The sequence below is a fragment of the Chenopodium album genome, chromosome 18 (assembly GCF_948465745.1).
Source record: "Chenopodium album chromosome 18, dcCheAlbu1.1, whole genome shotgun sequence".
Lineage (NCBI taxonomy): Eukaryota > Viridiplantae > Streptophyta > Magnoliopsida > Caryophyllales > Amaranthaceae > Chenopodium > Chenopodium album.
Window position 1 is genome coordinate 16,803,456 of NC_137851.1, and position 13,835 is coordinate 16,817,290.

Consider the following 13,835-nt stretch of genomic DNA (forward strand, 5'->3'; position numbering starts at 1 on the left):
GGTATTCGTCCTATTGTTGTGGATACAGTTTGGCGGCGTCTAGTTTCGAAAATGGGTGTTGTTATGGTTGGTCAGTCTTTAGGGAGTTACTTTAATGGTCTTCAATTTGGTGTTGGAGTTTCTTTAGGTGGTGAGGAAATTCTTCATGCAGTGAATCGGTTGATTGAGGACCGTGGTTCTTATGTTGGTCTTTCTATGTTGTTGGTGGATTTTCAAAACGCCTTCAATCTAGTTGATCGTTCGGTCATGTTTCGAGAAGTACGTCGCCGTTATCAGAGCATTTTGCAATGGGTTGAATTCTGTTATTCTAGTCCAGCCAGATTATATTATGGGGACTAAACCTTATGGTCGTCTCAAGGGGTGCAGCAGGGTGATCCCCTTGATCCTTTGCTTTTTGCTTTGGTTTTACAACCCCTGGTGTGTAAAATCAGAGAGACTTTTGATATATGTCTTCACTTGATTATGGAGGAAGGGCCTCGTTCTGGGTTACGTCTTAACGTGGAAAAAAATGAAGTTTTCTGACCTACAGAAGTCCCCCGAAGTAGGCTTGTGGGTGTCTTTCCACCTAATATTGCTCGACCTTTAAGTGGTGTTAAGTTACTTGGTGGTCCCGCTAGTCCGATTCTGGTTTTAGTGGTGAGATTGTGATGTAGAGGGTGACCAAGACCATTGCCCTTATAGATAAGGTCGCGATATTGAATGATCCTCAATGTGAGTTGTTATTACTTAGGGCATGTACCAGAGTTTCTAAACTCTACTTTGCATTGCGTACTTGTCCTCCTAGTACTTTTGAGGCGGCTTAGCACACTTTCGATGGGGCTCTTCGATCTTCCTTGGAGCGTATTGTTACTACTTCGGGACCTGGGTTTGGTGACTGGTGGTGACGGCTTGCCACCTTACCATTTGCATTTGGAGGGCTTGGTGTTTAATCCGCAAGTGATGTTCATCACTATGCTTTTCTTGCTTCTCGGTTGCAATTTGCTAGGTTGCAAACACAACTTCTACGGCATGCTGGCATTGTTGGTCTTGGACGAGCCTTTGAGGATGCGTTGAGTCTGTTTAATGGAATAGTGGAGTTTGACATTTTGAGTAATCCTAGTGAGGTCGCTGCCCCTAAACTCATGAAGAAATTGGTAGATATATATTTCACAAAGGTTACCGCTTCTGCAGAATCTGCTCATTCTTTAACTCCTCGACAATCATCATTGTGGAAATCACAGCAGGGACATCACGCCTCTGCTTGGCTTCGAGCAGTCCCTATTTTGGGGTTGGGTCAGACGATGAATGCCAAGACTTATTGTTGTATGTTGTGCTACCAGTTGGGTGTTCCATTGTTCTCTATCACGACGTCGTGATATGCTTGTTCAAGGGTTTTTGCTGAGGATATTTTTGGTGATCACGCAGTGTCTTGTGCTGGTATTATGGGCATTAAACATCGGCATAATGTTGCTCGGTATACCCTTGTTAATGTTTGTTATCGGTTAGGGATTTCAGCTAGAAATGTGGTGGACATTGGGTTATCTGGAAGGAACGACGGGGCTCTCAGACCTGCAGATGTGTTACTTTATTCCTGAGATCGTGGCCGCGATGTCTGTGTTAACTTGACAGGGTCTTCTCCATTGACACAGTCTGGGCTTTCTAACTTTGTTCCTAGACGGGTAGTGACTGATGCGGCCAATCGAAAGTGGGTCAAGTACGAATCCAGTTGTCGAGCAATTGGATATGGCTTCCTTCTATTCTGTTTCTCTTCTCTTGGGGAGTTAGAAAAGGAGGTTGTTGCATTACTGATGCAGATCCAGAAGTTTTTGAAGACTCAGGACATTGGAGCGCGTGTTGCGGCTCATATCTTTACTAGGGTCGGCTTTTTCATAGCTACAGGAGTGGGGGCCCAAATTATATCTCGACTTCCCACTAATTTTCTATAGGTTGTATAACTTTGTTTGTTCTTAAGATTTAATAATAATAATAATAATAATAATAATAATAATAATAATAATAATAAATGCAAGTTAATTAACCGCCTATAAATTTCAACCGCCCTAGGGTGAACCGCCTAGAATTTTCAAAACAAACCTTAGTTGTTTGGAAAAACTAGGCGGCTCAATTTGTAGGGGAAAAAAAAAAAAAAAAAAAAAAAAAAAAAAAAAAAAAAACCTAGCCGGTTCAGGGTTAGTAAAAAAAAGGTTGTTTCTCTCCAATAGTTCCATACATCTTAGTAGTATATTGCAATAAATTTTAAATTAATCTTGTATAAGGTTTTTTTTTTTTTTTTTTTGAAAAAATCTTGTATAAGTTTTAAGTAATACAATTATATAAATATCAAGTAAATGGGAGAAAAATCAATACAATTAGGTTACATAAATTTTAAATTAATCTGTTATTTAATTAATTTTGACATTATATTTTATGTTGACACTATTATATTTACACTTGGTTTGAATAATAGAGTTATGTTTAAGAACAAAACAAAAGTAAAGAGAAAAATGAATCATAATGAGAGAACAAAAATAAGTAATCTTGTACAGTGAGTAAAGACTATATTTGGTATTTACTAAAATTTTCCACATTAATTGATAAATTTTCCTAGCTATCATTTTTTTTTTTTTTTGAATAAATCTTCCTATCACATCCAATTTTGATTTACTTAATATGTCATAAATTTTTTTAATTTCCTAAAAAGATACAAGTGATACTCAATAAATATATATTCAAAGTATTCAAATACACATATCAAGTAAAACATGTAGGATCAAACCTCCCAAAAATCTCACACAAAATCTTCAATTTATAAATGAATAACTAACGTCAACATAAATATAAAAAAAGGTACAAATATCTAAATTTTCAAAATTTGAACATTATACAAATCTTGTGAAAGCTTAGAAAAAGGGGGTTACTAAATGCCACGATGAAATTACTTATGCCGCGGTATTAAATGACCTTTCTACCCTTATCAATTTAATATTTGGCCTCACCCAATTTTCTCACCACCCATCCCCCCTTCATTTTTTTTTTACTTATAAACTATTATGTGATATATTAAAAATTAAAATTTAATTTAACTACGAGCATTAAATTAAATTCATGTGAAAAAAATAAAATTAAAAATAAAATTCGTAAATTTACTAATTAAATGTATTTTGTTATTTTTAATTATTATTTAAAAATATTTAAGAACTTTAAACAGTTCACAATCGCATGTAATATGCGACTGTACCAATCGCATGTAATACGCGACTGTACCATGGTACAGTCGCATGTTACATGCGATTGCACCATGGTACAGTCGCATGTTACATGCGACTATACCTGTAACATGCGACTATACCATGGTGCAGTTGCATGTAATATGCGTCTATACCATGGTATAATCACGTATTACTGGTATAATCGCGTATTACATGCGACCGTGTACATCTAATAAAGAAAAAGAAAAGGTTCGACATAACTTGACTCCGATATAAACGCGGACCGGCGTCAACTTATTTTAATGGTCGGAAAGTACAATGTATGTGGTCAACCGTCGTGAATCTACAATGTTGGTGGTCAAGCTAGTTGCCAAGGTGGACCTGTCGTGGTGGATGGTTAGGGTTAGTGCCGGTACATGTGGTGGAGTAAACGGTCAAGGTGGAGTCATAGCTTGGAGGGTCAAGGTTAGTGTAGTGGGTCAAAATTAGTGGTGGTTGGATGAGTATGTAATTTTCAAAATTAAAAGGGGCATGAAGGTCTTTTAATACCATAGCTTGAGTAATTCTATTATGACAAATAGCAATTCATAGGGAAGTGAGCACATGTTCAGTTGGTTTTGCTATAAAAGGATAAAATTAGACCAAGCAAAAGTTGCCTATCTTATTGTTCTTTTATTGGTCAAAGTCAAATTTAAACTCCCTTATAATTCCCAATTATTTATTCACTTCTAAATATTTTTCTATTAAATAAAATATATTTCTACTAAATTAAAACTTTCCAAAATTAAAAAATACTCTAATTAAATCATTTTACTTTTAAACACCAAAAATCAAGACCTTTCTCTATCCTCACGTCTTCCCTCTTTCTTTCTTTTCCTCCTTTCTTTCTCTTCCTCCTTTCTTTCTCTCTCTTATTACCTGTTTTTGTAACAAATTTTTACTTATTTTAAAAATCAACTTATATAATTACAGCGGATTTTCATTGTTTGGGTGATAATCAAGTTGGCAGATCAAACAAAAAAGGGTTTTGTTTTATATCAATTCAATCTTTTTGTATAATTTTTAAGGTATGTTTCAAATCATCTTTCATTCCTTGGTCATTCTTCATGTATGTATTTTGATTGTCCTTTTTTATTTCTTTGTTGATTGATATTGTTGTAATATTCTCTTGGATTTTTCGAATTTGATTTTGATTAAATTATAATAACATTGAGACTGCATCACTTTAGTCATGGTTATTATTTTTATTTTTATTTTTTTTGGTTACTATTTGATGTGAATTTTTAAATTACAAGTACAACAAGATAATTGACAATTACAAATGACATTGATGTTTTTTATTTTTATTCATTTTGTTTTATAACCATATTTATAATTTGTAGATTTTCTTTAAGGGATTTTAAGTGCAGATTCATTAAAATATTTAAAGGAAGTCAAATTTCAATTTTAATTATCCTTATAATTAATTATAAATCCCATGATTATATAGTACTAGATTGATCTTCTAGCTTTTATAAAAACATAGTTATGGCATGATTATCTATTCATGTAATTTTTTTTTATTTATTTCTTTTTTTTTTTTTGTAGTGTTACAAGATTATTGAAATGTTGTTCTAGTAAAGGTTTTGTTGCATCGCAAAAGTATTAAAAACATTGCCTAAATATATTTCGATAGTTTTATAAGACTATTGAATATGTTTTTCTGTAATCATACATGACTACTCAAACAAAATTTTGGTAGTCGATAAATTTTAATAGTCATATATACGAGACTTCTCTTAAAATTTCGACGGTCTTACAAATCTACCATTTTAATTACAATGGGTGACATTTGCTTTATTTCACAAGCTTTTGAGGAAGAGCATATTGTCGTGTCATTTTGGACATTTTATCTTATGTAGGAATTGTTATGAAATATTGTAAATTATGGAAGTCTATATTATTATGCAACAACAACCTTGAACATAAGAAAGAATACATTAATTGAGTGTAATATGTACTCATCATTATTCATTATGCTAAGATATGAATGACATTTTTAGTAAAATCATATTGTTTTCTTGGTTAAGATCGATCTAGCTAAATGTGTATGCCTAACTAAGACTTTAAATTTATAATTGAGTTGATCAATTGGGATATACGCTCTTCAACTGTATGGCGTACTATGGAACATAAGGAGTTTTGCTTGTGGTAACATTCCTTCATTTAGTAGCTTATTATCGATAATGCACATTGCATCCTCGATCTTTCAATAGGTTATTCAAAATGTACATTCTATTTCAAAGACTTGTCTACCAGATAAAAATAAGTGGGATTGGGTTTTAATTAACAAAACGTCTTTTTTCTATGAATCCTTGTCGTTTTTATGGCTCTTGTTATGGCTTATAGTAGCCTGTTTTATTATCAAGAACATGCTATGATGAGTAATTGAATGGAGAGGATGGAGGGGATGGTTATATGTTTGAAAATTTCTAATCTTGTCTTTGTACAATTATTAATTTATTTAATGTATTAATTTATATACAGATATATGGTGTTTGAAGATCTCAATTTTCTTTTAAGTTCTCGACATTATGTTCGAGGTCTAAATATTGGAGAAACACAATTACTGAATCTAGGGTTTTATATTATCACTGGTTTTGGTTCTATGTATAGATCAATAGCAGGATCATTTGGTTGAGATATGTAAGACATGGTCACCGCAGGACTTATGAGGATTGTTTACCCTTGTTGGAAGCCTTCTGGTGAAGGAGAGAGTTCTAGTAAAGACTCTAATGGTCGGTTCGACGGTCTTTTATGGCATAAAGATTTTGGGAACCATGCAAATGGTGAATTTTCTATGGCCGTTGTTCAAGCAAATAGTTTATTAGAGGATCATAGTCAAATTGAGTCGGGTCCCATGGGATCACTTGATAATGGCCCTCATGGGACATTTGTCGGTGTCTATGATGGTCATGGAGGTCCAGAAACAGCTAGATTTGTCTGCAATAATCTCTTCAAGAACATTAAGAGTATGGCTTTTCACAAACCTTACCTCATTATGCTTTCCAATTTGTTGTATGACCATAAAACATTATTTTAGCTTAGCCTGATTTAGTGCTTCCTTAATGTTTTGTCTTTTGGTTTGCTAATGCCTTGATTTACTGACTTTTTCCAGCTATTCTTGGTGCAGAGTTCACTTCCCATAGTCAAGGTATGTCTGCTGATGTTATCGTGAAAGCATTTATGGCCACAGAAGAGGAGTTTCTCTCTTTAGTGAAGAAACTATGGCTTGAAAAGCCACATATTGCTTCTGTAGGTGCTTGTTGTTTAGTTGGTGTAATATGTAATGGATATCTTTACACTGCAAATGCTGGTGATTCACGTGTTGTCCTAGGAAAGCTAGATAACTTGGATAAAACTATGAAAGCTATCCAGTTATCTTCTGAGCATAATGCAAGTTATGAATCTGTGAGAGAAGAGTTGCGATTGAAGCATCCCGACGATCCACATATTGTTGTTTTAAAGCACAAAGTTTGGCGTGTAAAGGGTCTTATACAAGTAAAATTTCTTTATCTTTTATTCCTAAATCATCTTTTTTTTTTTTTGTCCTTGTAGAAGATGTAAGCTATATATTAACATCCATGTGTCAAGAGAATGTGCCTAAACAAGGAAGGAAATTGAATTGAATAAAGAGTAGAACAGTAGACATTAAAACCTTAATAACTAGCTAAATTTGAATTTCATATTTTGTATACATGTAGTTCTTCTATATTGATTCATATTCACAGTTTTGATTTGGGGAATCCAACAATCCTTTTCATTCTATCTATTCAAGGAAATCCATCTCATCTATCTTTTCCTCTTTCTTTCCTAGAGCTTTATGTTACTTATTTTCTTTCTTATTCCAATTCAATTGTAATATTCCCTCTTTATATTATTCTTAAACTCCATGCCAATTTCAAGTGTGAAGATGAATTCGGGGTGTTAGGAAGATGAGGCATGGTCATGTGCGAATTTTGTTTGCTCTATAAAGAATACATTGACTCTTCATATCTAGGTAGTAGCAATTTGAAAGTTTCTTTGTGACCATGGCTCGCTTTATTTCGAATTTTGAAGTTGGAATTGAGGTTTTAGGGAAGCTAAGCAAGGCTAGTATGAGACCATTTCCCCTGATATTGATCATACATACATTACCTAAATTTATTGTTAATGGCATGGCATAGATTTCTAGAAGTTCCCATAAACATAGTTATATAATCAATGTGATTGATTGAAGGGGGAAGTGTTTTTTAAAATGACCACCCAATTAGAAGAGTTGGATTAGCTTGTGTATTTAGATTTGGTCTACTAAATAATTGTTTATTATTATACAGGTTTCAAGATCCATTGGTGATGCCTATCTAAAGAAGACTGAGTTCAATACATCACCTTTATTAGCAAAGTTTAGATTGCATGAGCCTTTTGATAGGCCAATCATGACAGCTGAACCATCAATATCAGTACAAAAGATTTTTCCCGAAGATCAATTTCTTATCTTTGCTTCAGATGGCTTATGGGAGCACCTTAGCAACCAAGAAGCTGTTGACATTGTGAACACAAGTTCTCGACATGTACGTCATTTTTATTTTTCTAGCATGATCGTTTTTCACGATAATATTGTAACCAAAATTTAAAAAGTAGTTTATAGGAAGAACTCCAGCTCAATTTCATGAATATAATCATGAAGTAGGAAAAATTATCATTTTTCCCTATCTTGCCTCTTACCCTTATAGGGGATAAAAGTATATGTATAAAAAATTCTTAGTTTTTTAGTTTGTCTTTTACTCTTATTTAGTTCTTGAGCGTGAGAAATGATTGAGAATGAACATCTTTTTATTGAATTGCTAATACTTAATTAAGACTTTATTTATTTGTTTTTTTTTCCCTTAACAAAGAATGTACTGACAGAGTTTGTTGTGTGATAGGGAATTGCAAAGAAGCTTGTGAAAGCTGCACTTTGTGAGGCTGCAAAAAAAACAGAAATGAGATATTCAGATCTTAAGAAGATTGATCGAGGAGTTCGAAGACATTTCCATGATGACATTACAGTAGTAGTTTTGTTCCTCGACTCTCATTTGGCTAATCGAAATATATTTAAAGGACCTTACCTTTCAATTAAAGGTGCTGGATATTCTTCTTCAGGCATTGATTCTTGACAAATCTGAAAAGAAGACTCTTTTCATACAACCGATACTCGGTCAATTTTGTTTAATTGCCACTTAGGTGGTTTTAGAAGAGGGGTAAATAGAGGATTTTTTTTATAATTTATTATAAATATTTGCAAATTGGAATATTAAATATGGTGTAATTCCCTTTCAAAGGCCCTTGGAAGAATTTCCTCAAACACACTCGATGAAAAATACTACAAACTTCATTTTATAAACATTATGTAAAATTCTATTGATTGGGACATGATGTTATTAAAGGTCGTTACTAGAAAGATTTATGATTCTTAATTATTTGTTTGTTATCTTTAACTTAAGAATCTCACTGTCTTAGAAGAAAACTGATTTTGGGTAATGCTTCCATATACCTTTGATGAGTAGTAAATTTTAAGGCTTCATCTTATTAGTTCTTTATACTTAGTCAGGATCGGGGTTAACAAATTAAACTTTGGAGTTATTTTAATGCACTTTACTATTTTATCTTTGTTTTTTTTTAATTAAGGCTTCATCTTATTAGTTTTATCTTTGTTTTTATATTACACTTTACTATATTCTTCAAATGTCACTGAACATTTTATAAGTATATATTATTCTCTAATCTAGGGCTGTTTATATACAAGAGGGTCGTTTTTAGGGTTTAATAAGGCTCAAATGGAACAAGTCACAATTCAAAGACTTCTCCTACTACCAAAAATTGTAGGTACATTGTATGAAATAAGCTGACAAGACACCGTACTATAAACAAATATAAAACCCTAGTCATTTGGAGAGAGGATTGAAGAGATTTACAAGAGTTGTGACCCTAATATATTATTTATAAATTCATTGTTTCTACATATTTTCATTCCTCTTTCTTTGTATATTGCAAACTTAGCTTGAGTTATTACGGTTACAAATTCACATGACTAGTGTGACAATTTTCGCTCTTCTACTCCGCTTTAAGTTTCAAAAATCCAATGTCAAATATCCACAACATAAGGAGCATTTGTGAAAACCGAAATTTTATTTGTTAATTTGTAGGTGTCAAATTTATGTAAATAAGGTAATATTATTAAAAAAATATAAGGAAATTATCAAATGTAACCATATAAAATTGCGCATTCTCAATGGGTTGTAGCAATTTTATTTTTCCAAATATTCCTTAACTAACATTGAAGGTATAATCTTTCTCTAGTCTAGCTTTATTTTAATAATTCTAACATAATTAACCTTTAATGATTCATCATGGATAACTATTTGATTAACACCCTCACCACCACCACCTTGCCACCCTTTCCTCTTTCCTTAAATACCCAGCCCCCCTCTCCCACCTCTCCCCCACCGTTAACAATCCCCAGTCACCCTTCCACTGAACTACCGAGTCGCACTTGTCCCCACTCCTAAAACACGTCGTCCCTCTCCTTCCCCTCGGAACAACCTAGCTGCATCTACTCGCTCTCTTCTAAAACCCCTCTTCCCAGCAAAATCCTCAAACAGTCTTTTCGTATCCCCACTAAAAGAGGCGTGAGAAGGAGATAGGGAAATTAGTTTTAGGGGGTGGGGAAAGGGACGTCGTGGGTTTTAGGGGTAAGGAGAGGGCGGTTGATGGTTTTGCTGGGAGGGGTAGGGAGGGTTGAGGATTTTGTGGGGAGAGGGAGGGGATTCTAGGGTTTCAAGGTAGGGCAGTGCAGCTGGGTGGTTCAAGGAGGAAGGGAGAAGGGCTAGGGTGAATGGGTGTTTAGGGGTAAGGGAAAGGGCGACTAAGTTCCTAAGCAGTGGTTAGGTGTTTTTGGTGGTGGGATTGGGAGGAGGGTGGCAATAGTAGTGAGGGTATGCTAATTTTACTATGGTTAGCCCATTGTCAATTGATTATGTTACGGAGAATTCTTTAACCTTCGACTTTCTTTATAACAAAGAGGAAATTTTGTCAAGAATTACCAATTAAAGCGCGTGTTTTAAAAACAACTACCTATTATTATTATTTTTTTTAAAGAACTACCACAAATTTGTAAAAAGTTTAACTAGCACTACCACTCTAATAATTCCAACTAGAATATTCGGCATATAGGTTCCATTTTTTATCTTTACTTCATAAAATAACCTTCTAAATTGACTAAATTACCCTTCATAAAGGTTAAAAGTGGTAAAAAGTGAGCACCCAAATGTCGGATATTCTAGCCAAAATTGTTAGAGTGGTAGTGCTATTTATACTTTTTACAACTTTGTGGTATTGCTTTAAAAAAAATTAATAGGTAGTTGTTTTCAAAACACGTGCTTTAATTGGTAGTTGTTGACAAAATTTCCTAATAAAGAAAGTCATTTCTAAGGTCTCAAGGGCTCCGATAGAGTAAGTCATAAAGACCTCATTTTCTCTTTATTACCTATATCTATTAATCTATTAACTTATACTAAAAGCGAATAACTAATGACACTTGTCATTACCGTGTGAAAAAGTTTCCCGCCTTTTTTGCTTCTCTTTCTCTCTTTTTTTCTTTTTTTTTTCTTTTTTTGCAAAATCTTTAAGGAAATTATTTATACCTTATGATATTTTCTTTCCAGTTTGACAATCATAATCCATCTTAACTTATACTAAAAGCGAATAAGCAATGACACTATTACCTTATGAAAAAGTTTCCCGCCTTTTTGCTTCTCTCTCTCTCTTTTTTCCTTTTTTTTTCTTTTTTTTTGTAAAATCTTTAAGGAAATTATTTATACCTTATGATATTTTCTTTCCAGTTTGACAATCATAATCCATATATATTCAAATGAAATATTTCTGCATATCTTTAATATACTTTATTTTTTTGTAATATTATTGTCAAAAATATTTAACAACCGTACATTGCACGAGATTTTAATCTAGTTGTAGGTACATAAAATGGAATAAGCCAATAAGACAACTTTCCATAAATAAGTATCAAAACTTAGGCTTTAGAAGGGAGGAATCATGGTATATATGAGAGTTGTAACCCAACAAATTATGAATAAAAAAATATTATTTTCGTACATTCTCTCATCTTTTTATTTGTTCATTGAATCTTCTCGATATATACGTAAGGAAAAAAAATAATCACATATAAAAATTAGTTTGATTTATCTACATTTATAGTTTCACAATATCAACTTCAATTCATTAGGTCATGGGGCCCCTTCTTTATGATTAAGTTGAGTTGTTAAAAATTCACCTGACCCTACCCGACCTAATTCGAAAGTAATCCGATCCAGATTTCGAGTTGTATAACAAGATGATAATTACTAATGCCTACACCCTAGTGTAGGTAAATATACCTACACCACCTCCCCCCACCACCACCAATTTACCTCCCAAATAAATACAGATTATATGTATATCACCATTTTTATCTTCTAAAAAGCTTCATTTTATGATTTATCTCTCCAAAAACCATCATCCTTTATTTTTTTTCTCCAAAAACTTTCATCATATCCATTTTCTCTCTCCAAAAACCTTCATCCTTAATTTTCTCTCTCTAAAAACCTTCATATTTTTCATCAGAAAAATTTAATCATCATCTATTCATGTCACTTCTTATGGGAGCTTCGTTGTTAACGCAAATCATTGATGAGGTACTAATTTATCTCTCCTTTTTTATTTCGTTGATTTGATATAATTGATAAATATTGATTTGATTACTTTAATTTTTTCCCCCAAATTGATTGTCAAATCTTAGAAAAAAATTAATATATTGATTGAATTATATCAATATTTGATGATACTCTTGTGTTGAATTAGTTTATGGTGTGTTATTATATTATATAATTATTAGACATAAATAATTGAAAACAGAGTGTTGTTGTCCTAATTTTCTGGATAGTTTGATCTATTTCTTCAAGTTATTGAGATGTAAATTAAAATTAGTGTGGAAAATAATTATTGAAGAATGTTCACTTTCGTTATAATAGATGTTCATTAGCGTATTAGTAAATGATCATTCGCATATTAATATAAGAGCATTAAATTTCAGATATATATATATATATATATATATATATATATATATATATATATATATATATATATATATATATATGTTCAAATTATTGTCATCTCCATCAAATTTTTTCTCTGGAATTAAAGATTTTGAGTAAGAATTTGTGACTTCTTACACTTTTTTGTGGAAGTAAGTGAGTCTTATAATTGTAGTTGAATTATGTTATTGTTTGATATTCTCTAATTTTGTGTTAAGGCATGATTTTATATTATTAATTATTGGCCTAAAATTTTAAAAATTGTGTACAACTTGTTCTAGTTCTTATGATTGTTATGACTAATAATGAAATTTCTTTTTTATATCATTCATTCTCATATTGATAAATGCTCATTATATATATATATATATATGTTCATTCACATATTAATTGGTGATCATTCAAATTTTTATAAATGTTCAATTGGATTGTTATATAAGTACATTCTCATATTGAAAAATAGTCACTTAGATTTAAATTCACGTTCATTTCATTCTCTTATTTAGAAATGCTCATGAGTCTCACTTGGATATTGATACTACATGCATGAAAATTGTTTATTGATAGATGTTTATTCAAATATTAATACATAAATTGTTCATCCTTGCTTGGATTTATGTATATTCACATATTTATATAATGCTCATATGTAAAAACCATAAGGAATAATGAAATCATTTGCCACTGAAATATGGAGTATAATTGTGCTAATTTTCATAATTAGTTGAGCTTTCGTAGAATTATTGAAATTTGAATTAGTTTATAATGAAAATGATTTTTGGATAAATGTTCATTTTCATTTTGATAGATGTTCATTATGATATTAGTATATGATCATTCGCATTCTTACCTTAGATAAGAGCAACTAGGGTCCAGTCTTGAGAGAACACTACCCTAGTTTTGTTTATGATAATTAAGATATTAATGATTGTATAATGGGATTTAAACAATTGTTCATTTAGATTGTACATGTTCATTCTCATAATGAAAATAGTCACATAGACTATAATAATACATGTTCAACTTCATATTAAATTAATATATACATTTTAACTTTAATATTGACAAATGTTTATTCGAATATTGATACATAGATGTTCATTTGAATATGTGTATATTCACACATATATTAATGTATATTTACACATATATTAATGTATGTTCATTCACATATCATAAAATGTTCAAAAATCATCACATGTTCTTCATTCATCGTAGAAAATGTATTATTAATTATACTTTACAATGTGTTCATTTTCGAATTCGTTATTGTTATTCATTCGTAAATGTTCAATTTTGAATCCTTACACGTACTTTTGTTTGGAATGTGTTCATGGTTGTAATTATTTTTTTTTTGAAAAACGGGATATCTTATTGTACGAGATAATCAAGCAAGGAAGTTGAAGGCGGCAAATATATGTGCTCATCAGATCATATTTTTCATGGTAACCACACAAATTTCATATGATTAGAGATGCAACAAGGAGGATATATC

The 13,835-nt window shown here is 31.9% G+C and overlaps 1 protein-coding gene across 1 annotated transcript; it reads left to right on the forward strand.

The window, feature by feature from the left end:
- Positions 1-5,750: 5,750 nt before the first annotated feature.
- Positions 5,751-8,475, forward strand: LOC145590571 (putative protein phosphatase 2C 38). The gene is made up of 4 exons (XM_081647005.1): positions 5,751-6,199; positions 6,346-6,728; positions 7,544-7,780; positions 8,135-8,475. Exons 1-4 carry the CDS (start codon positions 5,881-5,883, stop codon positions 8,363-8,365), a joined length of 1,170 nt encoding a protein of 389 aa, XP_081503131.1. The 5' UTR covers positions 5,751-5,880; the 3' UTR covers positions 8,366-8,475.
- Positions 8,476-13,835: the final 5,360 nt, after the last annotated feature.